At 44.6% G+C, this 20,760-nt stretch overlaps 2 protein-coding genes and 1 long non-coding RNA gene across 6 annotated transcripts; all 3 read right to left on the bottom strand.

Annotated features, from left to right (window-relative positions):
* Positions 1–424: 424 nt before the first annotated feature.
* Positions 425–6,723, bottom strand: LOC122924103. Its single transcript, XM_044275028.1, has 3 exons — positions 6,662–6,723; positions 978–5,836; positions 425–881 (listed from the first exon to the last, which is right to left on the bottom strand). Exons 1-3 carry the CDS (start codon positions 6,721–6,723, stop codon positions 439–441), a joined length of 5,364 nt encoding a protein of 1,787 aa, XP_044130963.1. The 3' UTR covers positions 425–438.
* Positions 6,724–11,903: 5,180 nt separating this feature from the next.
* Positions 11,904–14,471, bottom strand: LOC122924110. 4 transcript variants are annotated; one of them, XR_006387368.1, is made up of 4 exons: positions 14,093–14,471; positions 13,542–14,058; positions 12,893–13,434; positions 11,904–12,839 (listed from the first exon to the last, which is right to left on the bottom strand). It is a non-coding gene; the product is annotated as an uncharacterized LOC122924110 (long non-coding RNA). The 4 variants fall into 4 exon arrangements; XR_006387369.1 differs by having other exon boundaries at positions 11,904–13,066; positions 13,174–13,434; XR_006387370.1 differs by having other exon boundaries at positions 11,904–13,434; positions 13,542–13,715; positions 13,823–14,058.
* A 170-nt stretch (positions 14,472–14,641) lies between these two features.
* On the bottom strand, positions 14,642–16,956 carry LOC122924112 (E3 ubiquitin-protein ligase TRIM39-like). Its single transcript, XM_044275037.1, has one exon. The coding sequence runs from the start codon at positions 16,847–16,849 to the stop codon at positions 15,383–15,385; it is 1,467 nt and encodes a 488-aa protein (XP_044130972.1). The 5' UTR covers positions 16,850–16,956; the 3' UTR covers positions 14,642–15,382.
* Positions 16,957–20,760: the final 3,804 nt, after the last annotated feature.

Raw genomic sequence — 20,760 nt, 5'->3', positions numbered from 1 at the left:
GTCCAAACTGACGTAGATCTTTTGGGATAGAATCCTCTTATTCGTCAAGATGAATCCCGTGGTATCCTGTAGCATGATCCCAGATGAAGGGCCTGGTACAGCAATCGGCTCGGCCTGGAACTCCTTCCCCAAGATCAGGACGATGTAGATAACGGCAACAACCCTCCGTGCCATTTTGCACCTGTAATATATTGTATGACAAATATAAGTACATACATCTTCCACTTTTTATTACTCCTGCAAGAAAAGAGTTAATACTACCATACATCTTTGATTTGGCATCGTTTCTTTTCTTGGACAGAGCAAGTTCTCGATACAAAAGTGAGTCAAGAGATAATTAGTTACAGAGGAAAATACATGAGGATAGGTTAGTTCATTTGTATGTTCATACTATACCAATCCTGGGTTTCTGTCTTTAGCTGGAACCTTGTTATCTCTTTACTCTTCATCATCCGGCAATCCTTCCATTTGGCGAAGTTGTGACCTAGGATGACAAACACGTAATTGATTAATGTGCACCCATTTCTCTATAAATTCATCCCCCTTTGGAATTTTGATCTTGTAGACCACAGGTGACAATTTGTCAGTGACGACATAGGGTCCCTTCCAGGAAGGCAGGAACTTCCTTTCCTTCACCTGATCCCGGGCGAAGTTATAGAGATAAACCTGATCGGAAATTTGGTACTCCTTTTGAGTAGTCTTCAGATCATAGTAGGTTTTGGCGCTCACGGCTGCTTTCTCCAGATTCTTCTGGGCAAATGCAAAAGCATGCTGAAGGTGCTTACGTAGATTCTCTATGTACTGATGGGCTGTTGAAGCATTTATCAAATTTTGGTCTGTTGTCCGGTAGAGTAAATGCTGGGGTAACACCATCTTCCTTCCTGTGATCATTTCGAAGGGAGAAAGTTTGGTTGCTGTGCTTGGAGTGGCTCTTATGGCCATGAGAACCAGAGGCAACTTTACATCCCAGTCCTTACCGGATTCATTAACAAATTTCTTTAGAATGTTGACAATTGTTTGGTTGTAGCGTTCCACTCCACCACTAGAGGCTGGCCGGTAAGCTATATGTAGCTTCCTTTTTACTCCTAGTATCTCCCACGTTTTTGTCATCACCTCACTAGTGAAATGACTTCCGCGATCGGACTCGATGCGTTGGGGAAGACCGAACCTGGAAAACACGTGGTTAATGAGTAGAGACGCACACACACTTGAACTGCAAGTCTTGCAAGGCAAACATTCTACCCATTTTGTGAATAGACAAGTCACGGTTAACATATATCTGTTGCCTTTTGATGAAGTTGTTACTGGTCCAATAAAGTCAATCTGGATATCTGACCATGGCATGGACATCCCTCTTTTCATCAGCGGTGCCCGATGAGTGGGTGCTTGCGGCTGGAATTGAGGGCATATTAAACATCCTTGACAATATGTGCGAACGTCTTGCAACATATGAGGCCAATAAGCATAATCCCGTAATAATTCATACGTTAACTTCTCACCTCGATGACCAGCCGTTGGGGCGTCATGGGCGTGTTGTAACATCAAACCTCGGTATGCTGTGGGTACTACCCATTGTGAGATACCATTCTTTGAGGTTCTTACCAACAATCCATCCTGTAACGAGAATTGGGACTTACCCTTCATCAAAATTCGTAACTCTTCTTTGCCTGCACAGTCTTCCATAGTGACGGGACAATTCTGTGGATCTTCAATGTGGTTGTAAAACATACCGATAACTGGATCCCCCTTTTGACTCGCGATAAGGTCCTCACTTGGGGAACCTTGGCTCCATTGGGCCACATTGGCTTCGGTTTCCTTTTGGGCCTGTCTTCTTGTCATTGCATCCACTTGGATAGTTCCCATGAGGTCATCCACGTCCAAAACTTCTCCATTAATGGCTGCTTGTTTAGCGAGGGAATCTGCCAAATCATTCCCCTCCTTATCTATACCTGGAGATTTTGAGTGACCTCTTACCTTTTTCCAGTAAATGGTGAGATCATGGGTGGTAACCATCGCGTCGATCTTACAGAACATTTTACCATGCTTGACAGGCTTATTGTTACTTCTTGCCATTTTAGACCTTTTCCATCCAGGGAAGTACTCCACGAAGCTACTGTGAACATAATTAGAATCTGTGATTATAACAAACTCTTTAAGACCAGAATCAATAGCCATTTGTATAGCTTTATACACAGCGGTGAGCTCCGCGAACTGGCTACTTTTGGGACCAATTTTGTATCCGACGGACATGTCTGGGAATGTGTTATTCCATACGATTCCGATACCTGCAACCAATGTGCGTTCAGTTCCTATATCGGTATGGAAAGAACAGCCATCAACATATACACATGGTAAGGATTTGCAGTATTCTTCTTCATAAGACTTGTATGGAGATGAAGATTGCTCTTCCAGGAAATCATTTTGTGGTAATTCACCTTCATGTCCTGAATTGGAACAATCATGCAGTTCGGCTAATCCTTGAGCAACTGGATTCTTATTATTTTGTTTGTACCTGATTTCCAATGGCCATCCCATTAAGGACATCGTCCAGGCGGTTATCCTGCTGTTTGATAAATTCCCATCCTTGATTCTATCACTCTGCAAATATTGCAGGGGTTGGTGTGCGGTTTCCACAATGATCTTTTCGCCCTGGATAAAACTCCTGAAATATTGCAAAGCCCACACAGTTGACAGTAATGCTTTTTCACAGTCATTGAACTTTACCTCAACCGGTGATAAGGACTTGCTGGCATAGGCAATGATCTTGTTTAGGTTGTCCTGTTTTTGGAAAAGGACTGCACTCACGCTTTTGTTGGTGAAGCCTGTTTCAATGTAAAAGGGTTTTCCACCTTCTGGATAGGCAAGGCATGGGGCCTGGATAAGTCTGGTTTTGAGCTCATTCACAGCTTGCTCGTGACGTTCACTCCATTCCCATTCTACTCCTTTCTTCAGCAACTGCAAAAGAGGTTTTGTAATCTCGGCATAGTTATCTATGAACTTACGTGAATAGTTCATCATGCCCAGGAAGGATCTCAACTCCTTGGTATTTGTAGGTGACTTTGTGTTGATCACTGCTTCCACTTTCTTCTTCTGTGGGTTAATTCCATCGGCAGTGATTTCGTGACCTAAAAAATTGACTTTGGTACGACACCATTGAGCCTTCTGTAAAGAAAGTTTTACACCAGCGTTTCTTAGTTGGGTTAGTACATGCCTCAGTTCCGCAATATGCTCCTCAAAAGTTGTACTTTTGATTAGGATGTCATCCACATAGGATAAGGTACCCCGTTCAGTGGCATCAGGCATTGCCTTATGCATGAACACAGCAAACTCATGACCCGCATTTATGTACCCGAAAGGTAATCGGGTCCATGCATATTGTTGCTTTCCAAATGTAAAGGCCAGTTTGTATTGATCCCTCTCATCCACTTTAATTGTCCAATATCCTTGCGCACAATCCAGAGCAGTGAAAATTTTGGATCCCTGTATTTGCGCTAAACTCTGGTCAATATATGGTACGGGCCATCCGGACATGTATACACGTTTGTTTAACTGCCTTAGGTCCGAACAGAGCCGGAATTGACCATTGGGTTTGAGAATCCCAAGCACAGGATGGTTGAAGGAGCTGTGCACTGGACGGATGATCCCCCGCTTCTCCAAGTTTTTGACAATTTCCGATAGCGACTCATATGCCGCCAGCGGAAGTCGGTACTGTTTAACATATACAGGGGGTGCATTGGGATCCGTTTGGATTCTTGCAACGTGTAGGTTAGTTTCCCCACAGTCGTAAGAATCCTTAGCAAACATGTCCTGGAATTCGGCGAAGAGCCCCTTTAGCTGTTGACGCTCCGACTCCTCAGAACATGCATCAGCCACAGAGATTTGCTCTTCCACCCGTTCCTGAAATTCTGGAAAGATTTCAGGTTGACTTAACTCGTAAGCTTCTTCAAGCTCACTAGTTAAATCGTTGTGAGTATTGCGTACCTTATCCTCTCCTGGTTGGCATGACTCGTACTCCTTCTCATCGATCTCATGATTGAAAATCAATGATGATTCTTCAATGTGGCATGTACCTTCTTCAGAGCTGAAAGGATAAACAGAGTGGATATTAAATAACCCCTCAGGTGTTGAGGAAAAATGTTGCTCCACTACCTGTTCTTCTGTCAGGTATTCATCAGGAATCAGTCCAATAACATCATTTTGGAAACCAAAAGTGTAATACTCCGAATCCATAGCCAGACCAATGATAGTGTCTTTCTGCAGAGATATACTATGGGGAGCCATGTTATGAATTACCATATGCAATGGATCCTGATGGATGTTTATCATCGGAGTTGGCTCTACCTTCAGGCCGAGTTGCTGCATCCGGTTGGACAAACAGATCAAAGCATCTGCATTCTTCAGTTTTTGCCCCTTCTTTATTTGAATGGGAAGAAGAAATGGTTTACATCCTTCAGGGATTTTAACCTCGTCTGCAACCATGATACTCACGGCATAGGGCATCTGTTGTCCCCATCTCAAGGTTTGCTCCTCATCCTGGAATCCCTCCGGGTTCCCAGGTAATCTGGACCATAGAGTATTGTTGACCAGATCAATCTGCACGGCAAATCGGTGTAGAAGGTCATTACCTATGTACAGCTGGTACCGTGGTTCATTCAACACAATGAATAAATGTTCTGTGGTTTTATCTCCTATGGAAATAGACAAAAGACATCTTGCAATCACATTATGACTCTGGGAATCTCCATCCAGATCATGAACCCATTGGTCCTGTGGAGAGGAAACTTTAATCATTTTAGGATTAGCGATCTGTTTCAACAGACTTAGGCTTATGTAACTGGCTTCGGATTTCAGATCCATCTTGGCGTATTTCACCCGGGCCATATTGTTCACCTGTACGGGAATCAATAAGTTATCATTAATCTTCTCAATCCGTACCATGGATTGAGTATGCCTGGTCAGGTCCGCGACTTCGGAACTTCTCCCTTTAAGAGAAATAGTTAATGCATCCCCATCCAGGGTTACCTTTTCAATTCTGTCCTTCTGGATGGTTATGGTATGTGCGGCACTGCTGACGGCTTCCTCGGGTTTACCATTTTTCAGGATTGTGACATCCGGTGTTTGATTGTTCCTAAAATGAACTTCAACAGAGTTAAACCTTTCCTCAATCACATGACAATTACGTTGGGATTGTGCATTGCAAGAGTACTCATAGGCAATGGGTGCCTTCACCTGAGTCCAGACGGCTTCATTGATGAAATCTACTATGGAACTCAATCTTCTCAGGAGGTCAATTCCTATGATCAGCCGATCATAGGGAAGGTCCACGATCAGAGTGGGATGTCTAATTATCTTCTTACCAATTTTGAATTTTAACCATGATGTACCTTTTACCTGCAAAGCTTCTCCGCCGACACTTATCAAAGAGCCATCAAACGATTTCAGTTTCGGCTTCTTTGCTGTCACCCCCAATACCTGTTGGAAATGACTATATGACAATATAGTGGCTTGTGATCCTGTGTCAAGTAAACCCCTGATTGGTCCGATAAGTTCATCTTGGAGATAGGAATCAAGAAAATATCGGCCTTCTATCTGAAACAAATCACATAAAAAATTAGGGTGATCACTTATTTGACATTTGTTAAGGATTTGACCTTTCTGCAGCGTCGCGACCTCTGATGAATTCTTGGAATTCTTGCTGCTCGCGGTGGCAGCAGCAGCCCCCACCTTCGGAGAACACTGGATCACATCACAGCTTACAGACGGCAGCTCGCAGGTGGACGCTGAGATGATAGGATCACTCACTGGCAGCAGCAGCGGCCCCCACCTTCGGAGAACACTGGATCACATCACAGCTTACAGACGGCAACTCGCAGATGGACGCTGAGGTGATAGGATCACTCACTGGAGAAGACACATTAGTGCAGGAATCATCATGATTAGACTGTAATATAGACAACATGTTAGACATCTCCTCCTTGGCCTCAATTTTAGGGACAAGAACACTGCAAGGCAAAGTAGGATTAGAAATCACATTAGATTCTTTTACAACCATCTCAGTAGCCTTGCACCGGCCTGGGCTCTGACCCTGCCCTGCCTGCATTATGGGGCTGAGCTGGGTCCTGCAGTTGCCCCTAAAAAAGACTCAGGCTGTTTTCCAGTTGACACCTGGGACATTTTACTAACGATCTCCTGTAATTTGGCCACTTGATCTGCCAACTGATCCAAACGATTGTTTGGTTTGCGCACAGTTTGGACCTCTGGTGTGCCCTTATTAGAAGTGGGTGACCGACTTCTAGGTGAGGTAGGGGATTCAGGCCTATTTTCCTTCTGTTGTCTGGGCCTGTTGTTCCAGCGTCTGTATCCCCCTTGGGGACCCCTATTGTAATATTGGGGACGGTAGTTAGACCTGCCAGCACTGGAGTTATCCCCCTCTGGCCCATTGGGGCTCTGAGGTCTTGTTTGCTTGGGTCCTAACTGTTGTCGCTGGGTTTGTTGGACAGGTCCTGTAGACTGAGGGTACTTACGTGGCTGCGTTTCAAATTTGAAGCTAGGGTTTACCTTAGCTTCTGCTATGCTTTGTTCTGGGGACTTTTTATATCTCCTCTCACCTGTAGCATGGCATTCACTGATGTTATACAGTGAGGTGGCAGCCGTCACCAACCTGTCCAAGGGAGCTTTGAGATCAAGGTCTCTGGCCAAGCTAAGTTTAATTTGCATGGGCATTGCATCATAAAACAGCTGTTTGAACTCCTCAGACTCCCAGTTTGGGGATCTATACGCCAATCCATAGGCATTTTTAAGGATGGGGAGGAATTCCCGGGGACTCTGATTGAGTCTACATGTGAGTTTATAGATATCACGTTTTGCAGCAGTCACAGTACGGTAAGGTCCAAATTCTAATTTGACCTCATGCAAAACATCCTGCCAATCCTGAATTCCCCTCTCCCTAAATGAAATAAAGTAGTGGCGATATTTACCATCAAATGCCCATGGTAGGAACCTGATCCTGTCCGCATCAGAATACAATTTTAAAGAATCCATGGTGGACTGGTACAGTTCTAAGTGATTGGCAATTTCAGGAGAACCCTTTTTAGAGAATTTGGGCACAGTGACATTTAGAAACTTAATGATACTCGAGGAGTTCTGATCCTTTTCTGAACACTGGGTATTTTTCTTTCTAGAGACCACCTCAGCATATGTTGGTCGTCTGAAACTCTCATCCCCCTGATGGGCAATCTTATGCCTGCATGGTAGGGAATGGATCACACGCTTTCCCACATCACTGTCACAATCACTCACGCTCCGCTCACTTCCATCAGACCCACTTGGCACAGGTGACTTAACCCTAACATTCCTCTCTATAGGAGGAGGACGTGGAGGGGCACTTCTGCGGCCTTTTGCGTCGCTAGCGCCTAGTAAGGCGGTTACAGCTTGACACGCCTGACTGAAATGGGTTAAGACCTCCTGTGTAATCATGCCATCACCCTCAGGGGGCTTAAGGTCTCGGATGGATTGCGCTTTAAGAGCATGTGATGATGACATATCTATATTTTGGGGTGTGAGAATTGGAGGGTCTGGATATCCCTCATGATCAGACAGATCACCTTGAACATCAGCTACAGTTTGGCTTAGTTCATTTGTTTGCTGCAGGCTGCTATAATGGATGTGCAGCTCCTCTGCCTCACTTTTTAATTTGTGATAGGCAGCATGGCTGTGATCGAGCTCACATTTTAAGTCCTCGATCGATGCATTTGAAGATTCTAATCTTTCTTCCATATGGGATATATATGCTTTCATTTTTGTTATATGCATATGTCTACTCTCTGAGAAAATGCTGACCTCTAATAATGCATACAAAATTGATGGCAACATCTTTAAGAGGTGTTGGTTTTTACCTGCGGTATTTGTAAGCACATCAAGATAAGTTAGTTGTCTCCTGACTGTGCCAAGTGGCGTCCACACATCCACACATTCTCTCTTGGCTTCTGCCTGCAACTCACTTATCCATGCAGCCACATCATGATCCAAATCTAAATGTGAATTTACATATTCAACAACGTTATGGATTAACTGCTCCGGGCTAGATGGACAATCTCCTGTTGCAACATCACAACCGGCTTCACTACCGGCTGCACTCATTTTCTTACAATAAAGTTATACACAGATCTATGAATAATCTGGTTAGCCAAGAAACGTATGGAACGGTTTACTATTTGCACAAATAATCAAAGAATTAACTCGATCTCGCTACCGGGGCCTCCATTTTATGTCGGGTATATAAAGCAAATGCTTTATATAAATATTTTAAAAAAATTATCGGGTCAAAAGAAAAATTATGCAAACTATATTGACCCAGTTAGATGGACATAAACATCTTAAAGAGTTCAATCAAGAACCTGATTATTTTGTGCAATCAGTAAAACAGGGTACAAGCGTCTATGCAAAAATATAAATGGTTTATTATACAATAGGTTAAAATACAAACAAAAATGAATCAACCTAAATTTCAATAATATACAATGATATGCAGTACCCAGAATTCACCACTATATGATACCAACAAAACACTACTCAACCAACACAAGAATATTATGCAATACAGCTTTAAATTTGTGAGAGATATACAATCAATGGATTATGCGGAAAACTCAATCAAGAAGATGACAGATACGAGCCCTTGCTCCGCCCAAAAATGATGACCAATCTTTCAGATAATGGTAGTATTGCAACAAAACTTATAAATTATTGGCTTGATATAAAACTAGGGAATTCAAAGATTCCCAACAAAGAGTTTCTCCAATATTATCCCCTTCTTTCAGTTATATGCATCGTAACTGAAATCAGAGAAAATACGGATGTAGCAACTAACGTTACACGTCCGCAAATGAGCGGGTATCTGGCTAAGTATCAAGCCAATTAGTTTAGATCAATACTACATAAAACAAAATATACATTACCCAAGGGTCAAGTGATGTGCAGAGTCTTGGGGCAGCCAGCTCTCAAGAGTTTTTCCCGATAATCCAAATGATTCTCCAGAGATCTATAATCCAAATGTTTGTTTCTCTTTTTTTTCCTTTTCTCCCTCCCTCTTTTTCTTTCTGGTAACTGGTTTCTTAACCCAAAACTTATCAGATGAACACGCCCTCCGAGTTTGGAACTTTCCAATCATTGTTGGAGGGGTGTGTGCATGGATAAGGAGCATGGCGTCATAATACTACCCAGAATGCAATTTTGCTACTGATGTAGTATTAACCGCTTATATCTAGATGGCACTGTTGTATAAGCAATAAGCATCATACCATTAAGGGTTAACTCATACATGCCTAATATTTTCACTACTTCACACCTCTGACATCTGAGGCCTTGTCTCAGGGCTGAGGGACAAACTTTGATACATGAATATATACTTTGAGGAACATCTAGACCATTCTCACACTTTGGAATTCATGTTCAGATAGGAAAAACAATAAAGCCTCAGAATCTGCAGGTGCGATGTATCTTCTAACTTTCTAAATGTATAATATATTGTAACAATAACACCAGTTTTGAACAGTACAGTAATCTTCTCATGGACTTACTTCGGCCTACATGAAAATCCATACAAAACAGTGAATATATAAATCAACATTGCTCTTAAAGGCAATGAATACCCATTATAACTAAAATAAGTAAGTATAACTGTTTAAACTTATGAAAAAGCACAACAAAAGTTTCTGATCCCCGCGGTCAGGGACCGCGGGGATCAGAAACTGCAAAAAGCGCAGCAAACCGCAGGTCTGAATTGACCTGCGGTTTGCTGCGATCGCCGACACGGGGGGGTCACATGACCCCCCCTGGCGTTTTAACAGGATGCCGGCTGAATGATTTCAGCCGGCATCCTGTTCAAATTAACCCCTGCGGCGCCGGAATGCCGATTTTAAAGTCAGGACGTACCGGTACGTCCTTGGTCCTTAAGGACTCGGGAAATAGGGCGTACCGGTACGTCCTATGTCCTTAAGGGGTTAAAAGGACTTTTGGGTCTCTGACAAGTTTTTTAACTTCCCCAAAAAATTTCACTCTCTACACTATCTTTACCTTCTTCAGCACAGCTCTCCCTGACTAAGACTGAGCCGAACACGTGTCATTGGGTGCTATATAGCACCCGATGACGCATTCCGGCCAGCCAATCACTGTAATGCCAGTAACCAACATGGCTACGGCATTACAGTGAGGGCAGTACTTACCTGCACGTTTATTAGCTGCGTAGCAGCCAACAAACGTACGGGGAGGAGACTCGAGCATTGCGCTCGAGCACATGCAGTATTCGGCCGAATACCGTCATGTGCCGAGCATCGAGATGCTCGAGATTAATATTTAATAGTAAAAGCCCGGACAACCCCTTTAATGTGACAGGAGGTTAAGGTGCTCCGCTCAGCCTCCAGGCTGTAAGATGTAGGCTGTTGGGACTGGTATGTAGGAACCCTCTCTGACTCAATAGGCCCAGACATGGTGGAATCTTCTAGAATCTCCTTTAGGAGAAGGACAATACCAAAGCAAACCATGCCCTGCAAGAATTAAAGGGACACCCTCTGTATGAGAGCACTTAATGAGGCCTCATACTGTACGGGGCACTAATGAGGGCATGATAGTATGTGGGGGCATTTAAGGGGGCATTACGCTGAGTGGCAGGGCACTTATGGGAAGTTTCACTTAGTGGCCATTATGTTGTGTGTGGGGCATGTAGGAGCATCATACAGCATGGGTGGTACTTAGGGGGCATCATACTGTGTGTGGAGACACTAACGGGGCATGATACTATCTGAGGGGCATTAAGAGGGCATTCTTCCAGTGTCGGAGCACTAAGGGTACAACCACACGGCAGCCATTTCTTACTATATGTCTTTGGTCTTTGCCATAGACAGCAGCAGCGGACTGGAAGAGAGAAGGGAGAAGGCACATGCGCACTGCACGTTCCTTCTCTTCATACAGCTGATCTGTGGGGGTGCAGGGTGTCGGACCCCCACCGATCTGATATTTAATAGTAAAAGCCCGGACAACTCGTTTTATGTGACAGGAGGTTAAGGTGCTCCGCTCAGCCTCCAGGCTGTAAGATGTAGGCTGTTGGGACTGGTATGTAGGAACCCCCTCTGACTCAATAGGCCCAGACATGGTGGAATCTTCTAGAATCTCCTTTAGGAGAAGGACAATACCAAAGCAAATCATGCCCTGCAAGACCAAAATGGTAGGACTGCAATGACTTCTGCCCAGTCTTCAAAAATTTTCAATAGAACTTTTGGAATGAGAGATATTGATGGAAAGATAGCAGCTTGTTCCTCCAGGTGACAGACAGCCTGTCCATCACCAGAGCCTGGCTGGAATGGTAAATGGAGGAGAATTCTGTGACTTTTTGGATGGAATTGGTCACCATGGCATCTAATCAGGATTCCCCCAATTGCCTGCTGGATGTATTGGTGTCAGACAGGTGAGATACAGTGACATCATCACGCCTGAGCCACAGACAGCACAGACTGGAGAAGACCTGAGCGGCACCACTCGTCGTAGGAACGTGGGGTAGGTGGGTACTCAGACTAAAGCTTAATGCACACGTCCGTGGAACACGGACCGTGAGATACCGGCCTGGATTCCTGCTGAGTGCAGGAGCGCTCGGCGTCATTGGTTGCTATGACGGCGTGCGCTTTGTGCCGCCGCTGCTGTACAGTAATACACTCGTATGATCTAAACAAGTATATTACTGTACAGCAGCGGGCGCACGGCGTCATAGCAACCAATGACACCGTGCGCTCCTGCACTCAGCAGGAATCCAGGCCGGTATCTCACGGTCCGTGTTCCACAGACGTGTGCATGAGGCTTAAGGGAGCATGACAGTGTAGGGGGCCTTGTACTGTGTGGGGGGAAATTAAAGGGACACCCTCTGTATGAGAGCACTTAATGAGGCCTCATACTGTACGGGGCACTTATGAGGGCATGATAGTATGTGGGGGCATTTAAGGGGGCATTACACTGAGTGGCAGGGCACTTATGGGAAGTTTCACTTAGTGGCCATTATGTTGTGTGTGGGGCATGTAGGAGCATCATACAGCATGGGTGGTACTTAGGGGGCATCATACTGTGTCTGGAGACACTAAGGGGGCATGATACTATCTGAGGGGCATTAAGAGGGCATTCTTCCAGTGTCGAAGCACTAAGGGTACAACCACACGGCAGCCATTTCTTACTATATGTGGGAAATAAAGGGGACTGGGTGTTTATAGATGGTATTTGGTGGAGTTGGAGACGCAGGGTTAATATAAAAAAAATTGCTGTGGTGTGATAAGCCGCTGATATTGACCCCCTGAGGCTCTTCAGAGGTTTGGGAGTTGTGCTCATTGAGGTCATCAGACACCATTTCAGCCTCATCATCCACTGCGGACGTGACTTTTTCTGGAATGTCTCTGTTTTCTTCCTTGCAGCTTTGACGTCAGTAATAAGAGAAATAACTTCTGGTCTTAGAACAAAGAGAGACAGAGAGACAAACAATCTGTGCAAACGTCAGAGAGTCAATCATTAGGAAGCGGCAACTGGTATTTCCTGCTTCACGGGTCTGGCTCCGAGACCGTCTGACTGGGGGATCAGAGGAGGCAGATATCAGTTATTAAACACAAACTGCGCCATAAGAACAGAAATGGCCGTAAAACACCAGACAGAGGCCAATGACACCAGTTATAGTGGCGCCTGGGCAACGGGAGTCTAGAAGACTGAGAGCCAGCACAACAACAGAGGAACCTACAGTACATAGCAAGAGGTCTAGCACCTAACCTCCGAATTACTGCAGAAATGTCATAAATCAATTGCCTAATTGCCTACAGAACACATCTCCATCCACACCAACACAAGATTCTCACCTATACCACACCTACAGAACACATCTCCATCCACACCAACACAAGATTCCCACCTAATCTCCATCCACACCAACACAAGATTCTCACCTATACCACACCTACAGAACACATCTCCATCCACACCAACACAAGATTCCCACCTAATCTCCATCCACACCAACACAAGATTCTCACCTATACCACACCTACAGAACACATCTCTAACCAGATCAACACAAGATCTCCACCGCTTACCACACTTACAGAACACCTCTCCATCCACACCAACAAAAGATTCCCACCTATACCACACCTACAGAACACATCTCCATCCACACCAACACAAGATTCCCACCTAATCTCCATCCACACCAACACAAGATTCTCACCTATACCACACCTACAGAACACATCTCCATCCACACCAACACAAGATTCCCACCTAATCTCCATCCACACCAACACAAGATTCTCACCTATACCACACCTACAGAACACATCTCCATCCACACCAACACAAGATTCCCACCTAATCTCCATCCACACCAACACAAGATTCTCACCTATACCACACCTACAAAACACATCTCTAACCAGATCAACACAAGATCTCCACCGCTTACCACACTTACAGAACGTCTCTCCATCCACACCAACAAAAGATTCCCACCTATACCACACCTACAGAACACATCTCCATCCACACCAACACAAGATTCCCACCTAATCTCCATCCACACCAACACAAGATTCTCACCTATACCACACCTACAGAACACATCTCCATCCACACCAACACAAGATTCCCACCTAATCTCCATCCACACCAACACAAGATTCTCACCTATACCACACCTACAGAACACATCTCTAACCAGATCAACACAAGATCTCCACCGCTTACCACACTTACAGAACGTCTCTCCATCCACACCAACAAAAGATTCCCACCTATACCACACCTACAGAACACATCTCCATCCACACCAACACAAGATTCCCACCTAATCTCCATCCACACCAACACAAGATTCTCACCTATACCACACCTACAGAACACATCTCTAACCAGATCAACACAAGATCTCCACCGCTTACCACACTTACAGAACACCTCTCCATCCACACCAACAAAAGATTCCCACCTATACCACACCTACAGAACACATCTCCATCCACACCAACACAAGATTCCCACCTAATCTCCATCCACACCAACACAAGATTCCCACCTAATCTCCATCCACACCAACACAAGATTCTCACCTATACCACACCTACAGAACACATCTCCATCCACACCAACACAAGATTACCACCTAATCTCCATCCACACAACACAAGATTCCCACCTATACCACACCTACAGAACACATCTCCATCCACACCAACACAAGATCTCCCTCGCATACCGTACCTACAGAACACATCTCCATCCACACCAACACAAGATCCCCACCCATAACGCACCCACAGGACACCTCTCCAGAGGGAGCAGGGTGGACACAGTCAAAAAAATGATGACTGAGGAACAGCGGAGCAGAGGACTTGTGCTGCTCCACAATCAGATGTTGATGCTGCAGCCTTCGGGGAGCAGACAGGCTAGGAGCACCCCTGCCCACAAGCCCCTCTAACCAAATAAAAGGGCAGCAGTAGAGGTCCTACTACCGATTCTGAATTGCGGCCTAGGAGTTTCTAATTATGCTTTTTTCTACAGTTCAACACAGTTCAACACAGCAGAGCATATATACACTGAAACAACAGAGGGCGACAGTGAGAAGTGACACTCTTGAGAATTTATTTAAGCTGGAACGCTGCATTTTACAAGGGACTATCCCTTTAAGAAAAGCTATCTTTATCTTTACACTGAAGCATTTAATTGCAGGAAGCACCGGATGGCGATTGCCGTTACACATTACGTATCTCAGAAAAAGACCGTACAAAGCAGAGGGTGGCTAAAGAGCAAGCAAGAAAGTGGCAGATTGGTGAATGCAGCTTTGGTTGTGATTGGAGTACATTAAGCTGTATATGTGATATTATATGTCATTATTATACGGGTCTCTTATGGTCGGTGCAGTGACATGGAGACATGGCGGATGTCACTCACAGACTGCAGGAATCACTGTATAATAAACAGTCCTGCAGCTTTCTAATAGGCTTTTCTTGCCATTCCTTACCACTTTAAAGATCTCTGCTTGCTGTCAATGAATGGAAACATTGTCACAGCTGAGGGTTACAGTTGTATCCAGTCTAGACAACCCTCTGTGAGGTAAACAGCCTGCACTGTGGACTGATACATGTTAGGGGTACCTGCACTGACACACTGTGACAAATTATCAGGACAGAAGGGAGATGCAGTCTACTGCATTATCAGGTCAGAGGAATGTCTAGTCTGATACATTACAACACACCCTCAGCTGTGAGAAGGATGGAGCACATACTTAGTATTATATATGGTTTTATATATAGTATCTCTGCCCTCCAAAGGCGGTGGGGTTCTCCAGCCTGTGCGGTAGTGCCATCTACTGGCAAGGTGGTTTTCTAGAAGGGCCTCTCTTGTTCAGAATCATCCAGGCTCCACCATGCGCATCCAGCCAGAGTCTAAAGATGGCGTGAAGAGGCTCAGTGAAGGTGGTGGTGAAGGTGTAGAGATGGCGGATGGGATCACTCAGCTCATAGAAGGACAGGTGGCCCGCCTCATAGTCCAGATACACCCCGAAGCAGTGACAGGTCATCTGGCCAGGTAACTTTATCTCCTTGCAGGCATGCATGACCGAGTACTGGTTATTCCATTTGCACAAGCCCCAGGATTTCTTATTGCAGCCGATGTAGGAGCGGAAGCCTTTCCTGGCGATACTGGGAAAGGACATTCCAAGCCTCCAGTTTCCCCACTTACTGGTTTCCACCGACCAGAAATGTCTTCCGGTTGAGAAGCTGCAGCTGCTTAACACCTGATGGTCTCTGAACCTTTGCTGGTTCTTGCTCTTTGGCTTGTGAATTTCTTCCCAATAGAAGGACTTCATATCTGGTAGGAGCTGGACATTACTCCCAGCCGTGTCCTCGTCCAGTAAGATCTCAGGCACCTCATATTTGTATAGTTCTTTAAAGGCAATCGTGACCAGGTCAGAAAAACCAGTGTGCAGAATCTCACCTGTCGAACCTTCATCCAGAACATGAACATCTCTACAGTTGTCCTCATTAATCTCTCGGTGGTTGCCACCACGGACAACTTCTGGTTTCAATCCCTCAAGGACTGTGACTGGATCCTCGTTGGTGGACATCTTCCCAGATGACTCTTCCTTCTTTGCTTTCAGCTCTTGGATCTCATCATAACATGGGACTGAAGCTTGCACTGCCTGCCGGGAGATCAGATTCAGGACTTTCATCTTTAGAACTTCAAACACCATGTTGATCTTTTTTGAAAGAACATTGGCCTCCAGTCGATTTTCCTCATCTTCTGGTTTTGATGACGATGACAAATTCTTCAGATCATTCTTCTTCTTCGAAGTCTCCTCTAGTGAATCCATCTGATGTTCCATGTGGAGAGAGTTGAAGCAGAGAACACAGAGATAAGCGTCCTCGCCCACGTAGTAATATTCTAGCTTCTTCTTGTGGACACTGCTTCTTCTGGAGTTGGATAAGATGTGTTCTAGGAACTTTGTGTGGTCTCTTAGGTGATCCTTACATAGAGAAGCCTTACAATGCAGACAGGTCCTGCTGTCAGGGACGGGAAACTGGGTAAAATTTGTGCAGACGATGCTAGGCGTCTCCTCATCAGTCTGAGCACACAAGAAGCAATGGATGAAATTGCACAGAGGTTTTTTTTTTCGTGGTAAGGAATTTGATCGTGTCTTGCATTCAGACCCCACCTGCATCTCTGGGTCTCGATTAATACACTCACGGGAGAAGCTGTGTCCACGTCTCAGCAATGAAGGCTCTTTGTTAGTGTCCATGCAGGCTGGCTCATCACTCAGGACAGCAGAAGACATCGCTCTTGAGGGCTCAGCTGAAAGTGTGGAGATGGGGTGCTTGAGGTGTCCTCACTTTGAGCTCCACCAGGGTTGTTTTGCAGCTGTTGCAGTGAAGGCGTCAGATATATGGGAGGGGAAGGTTCAGTGCTGACGTCACAATCATATGACTTGGTTGTTATAGCAGAGCTGGAGATGTGGAAGGGATGGGTTGATCCACGCCTCACATAACTGTATTCTGATGCAGGAGGGGGAGTGAAAGCTGAAAGGGGCTTTTGATACATTACATAAAATCTATGTTGCAGGGCATGCATGTTCCTCCTGTAGTCTTGACAACTTCCCCGTCTTCCATCCAGATACAGATGAAGCACTAATGAGTTCTTCAGATGTAGCAGTGCTGAGTTTGTCATTTGCCACAGTGTGACTTTAGGATGTGCTCTCTGCATAGAACTAAGAGCTGCCATGGGGCGCATGTCATCTTCATCAACTCCTCAAAGCATGCCGTCTTGTCTCATAACATGAATGTTTACCTGACCAGTCTGTTCTACGAGGTTGAGTCAAAAAAGATCCGCACTCTTGTAGAATTTTAATCAACTTTCAGAAAGACAAATACATCATTTTTTTCTACATAATCTCCTGGTCACTGCTGTGAAGGTTTAAACATGTTACGTCAGTTCATTTGTGACGGCGGTGTGAGATGCAATGGCTGCCCCCTTTAAGTGAAAGAAGTTTTTGTGGTCTGAGAGCAGCGTCGGACTGAAGTCCCTTTGGCCCACCAGAGGAAATGATTCTGGGGGTCCACCCTTTGTGTATATAAGAACTTAAGGGCCCCGTTTTACTAGGGGCCCATTATTGTCAAAGCATGGACCCACCAGAGGATCCTGGCAGCTGTATTCCTGTCTCATACCTGAGGTCTATTGCTAGCTGCCAGTCCATCGCAGTCCTAAACTATGATGTAGCCCAAGTACCACCACCATTCTTGATGCCAATAACTTGTTACAGCACCACAAAGATCAAATCTATATTTTGGGCATTTCTGTGTATAAGCAGGAATAGGGGGCTTTTCTAAAACGTGTCTGGCCTGGTGCATTACCCTCCGATACTGCTCCCTTCAGATTTACGATTGTGCTGCCTTTTTTAATCTATTTATCAGCTCCTAAAGTCCTATCCTGAATATCTTGTAGATCTTTCCTCGATATCCAGCATTTTCTTCCATGTAAGGCCTGTCCTTTTCCTCTGCTATAACGGGGACTTCTATATGTCCAATATCTTACATTTATTTCTTGAGCTGGGGCCTTCTTTCGTCTAAAAATCTCTCACCTTCTTGAGAACATCTATTTCTTTATACCTGAAATCCTCAGAAAATGTTCTCTATCTCCCCTCCCAATTTACTCTGTCTCCTTCTTCTTCCATCTATTTCCATGTTTCTCCTTCGGTGGTGTCCCTACTATTAGGTCAGCTCCAGATCACATAATACAGGGAGAGGAGACATCAGATGAGATATCGACTAGCTTGGATGAATAGCAAAACATCTTCAAGAGAAAATACAAGAAGTCCAGTTGCTCTGACTTATTACTACTAATAGGCCATGACCTGGATGAATGCGAACCTTCACAGACAGGGAGTGCATATATATGTAAGATCATCCTGACCTCCTCTGGGATCTATCCTCCCAGCACCTACCGTCCTTGATGAGCGGTGGGATATGCTAGTTTGCCTTCTATCTGATAGTCTACCACTGCATAAATCTTTAACATGTCTTATAATACCTGCTAGGTTATAATAACACACATTTAGGAAAGTGCAACACGCCAATCGTGTCCCAGGTCTATAGGAATGCTGAGTGGTGTGGTGCGGCTTTAATAGTTTTCTGTTTGTGTCACGGTGCTCCTACCTGGATACAGCCGATCCCCAGGGTTAGTCTCCGAAGCAATAAACGGGGATAGTTGAGGTAGGAGATGGAGAATAAATTGAGTGCAGGTGTTGATAAAGCTCTACAGCTTTACTTACATAAACTTGCATCCAAACAAAATTCAGGCTTTCTCTTGTTTCCAGCAGGTTGTGGCATAAACTGGCAGGCAAACTTGATAACTCTGCTTTCTCTCTGCTGTTCTAAACTCGGCTTGGGTCTAGTTACTGGACTTTTGGTCGGTTCTGGTTTCGATGGATAAGGGTGCCGTTGGCTTTTGCCTTTCCCTGACACTCAGTAAGTAAATTAGCAAGGAGTCATGGGGCTCTATGAGCTACTTCCCTCTGGAGAGACTCCTGCTGCAGCCAGAGAACTTGTTCCCCTTGCTGCTAGATCTTTAATGTCCTCTCAGCACCACTATCAAGTCTAAACTGCAACAAACTAGAACTTCAACCCCTCCTTCTGGTAGGAAGCAGGACTGGCCTCCTTCTGCCCAAAAGGGGGAGAATGGAATGGTAAGTTCCATTCTAAAGATAGCTCTACCATACACGCTGCCACCTGCTGGTGAACCAGGCACATTACATGTAAACAACAGTTGCATAACAATAATATCAATGCACAATTGTGAAGGACCTGGAAATAAATACAAAGATGACATTTATGTTAACCATTAGAGACAGTAGTGGGTGTAGGAATGGTAATACACTCCGGGGTATTACAAAAGCAATGCCCCTGTTCTCCTCACTATTAGAAATTAGAGAATCATTCAACATATGATTCATTTCTACCTTAATCGAAAGACCTCCAGTTGGCCTAAATACTTGTCTGACACTCGGAGGTCTCCTAGGACTCTTGGGTCAAATTTGAAGTCTTAGAATCCATTTGTTGACATTTCTGGGGTCTTTGGCGACTCTTGCCTTCCAGCTTCTCCAGATAAACTCTAGAACGTGTCGTTTCAGCATTTGACCCTTCTGTACTTCAGCAGAAGGGGTAACACTTGCATTGGATGTATAATTTACATAAAACGAATCTGTTTTAGTCATTTTTTTTATCAACTCCTGTTTGATTTTAAAAGTGATTGAGCTGAAATTGGAATGACAGTTTTCGTTCCTTTCTGGTGATGAAAAAAATCGATTTGTACGAAACAAATTAAGGGCTCATGCACACAAACATATTTTTCTTCCGTATGTCTGCACAGCCGTTCTGCAAACAAACAGAACATGTCCTATTATTGCCGGCATTGCGGGCACATTGCGGGCACGTATAGGACAGTTCTATTATGGGTCAGACGTTCCGTTCCACAAAATGCACAATGCATATGGCCGGTATCCAAGTTTTGCAGATTTGCAATTTGCGGACGGCAAAACAGGCAACCGTCATGTGTGCATGAGCCCTAATTCAAAACTCAGCCTCCTGGAGCAGATTTACAGGACAACTCGCCGGGGCCTGTCAATCTTGCGCCTGCGTTGTTGCTCGTAGTTGTGGTGCAAGCACAGAGGCTCTGCTGCTGCTACCTGTTGCTAACTGTATTACTGATGTGAACCGTACATGCACAGTTGTAGTAATCCAAAGCGGGCATTACCAGTCCTTCACCCTGCTACTGTCTCTAATGGCTAACAAATAATATCATCTGTGTATTTAATTCCAGGTCCTTTCATATTGCACCTTAATAATATTGTTATATAAAAACTGTTATGTTCATGTACTGTGTCTGGTTCACCAGCAGGTGGCAGTGTATCTGGCAGAGAGTTTCTTTACATAGAATGGTACTTCTATATATGATTTTTTCACCCACAGTGAAACAGATGGATTTACTGATTATATTTCACTATCACAAATGCAGTGCAGGCCGCAAAGGTACTTTATGGCCCCCAAAAAGTGTTTTTTTCACCCACAATGTCCAAGTTGTATTTACTGATTGTATTTCAGATTTGCAGTGCAAAGGTACTTTATGGGGGAAAAAAATATGATTTTTTAACCCACAGAGATACAGATGGATTTATTGATTTTATTTCACTATCAC

The sequence above is a fragment of the Bufo gargarizans genome, unplaced genomic scaffold (assembly GCF_014858855.1).
Source record: "Bufo gargarizans isolate SCDJY-AF-19 unplaced genomic scaffold, ASM1485885v1 original_scaffold_813_pilon, whole genome shotgun sequence".
Taxonomy (NCBI): Eukaryota; Metazoa; Chordata; class Amphibia; order Anura; family Bufonidae; genus Bufo; species Bufo gargarizans.
Note: the sequence above shows the minus strand (reverse complement) of the source record. Positions and strands in the feature narration are given on the sequence as shown.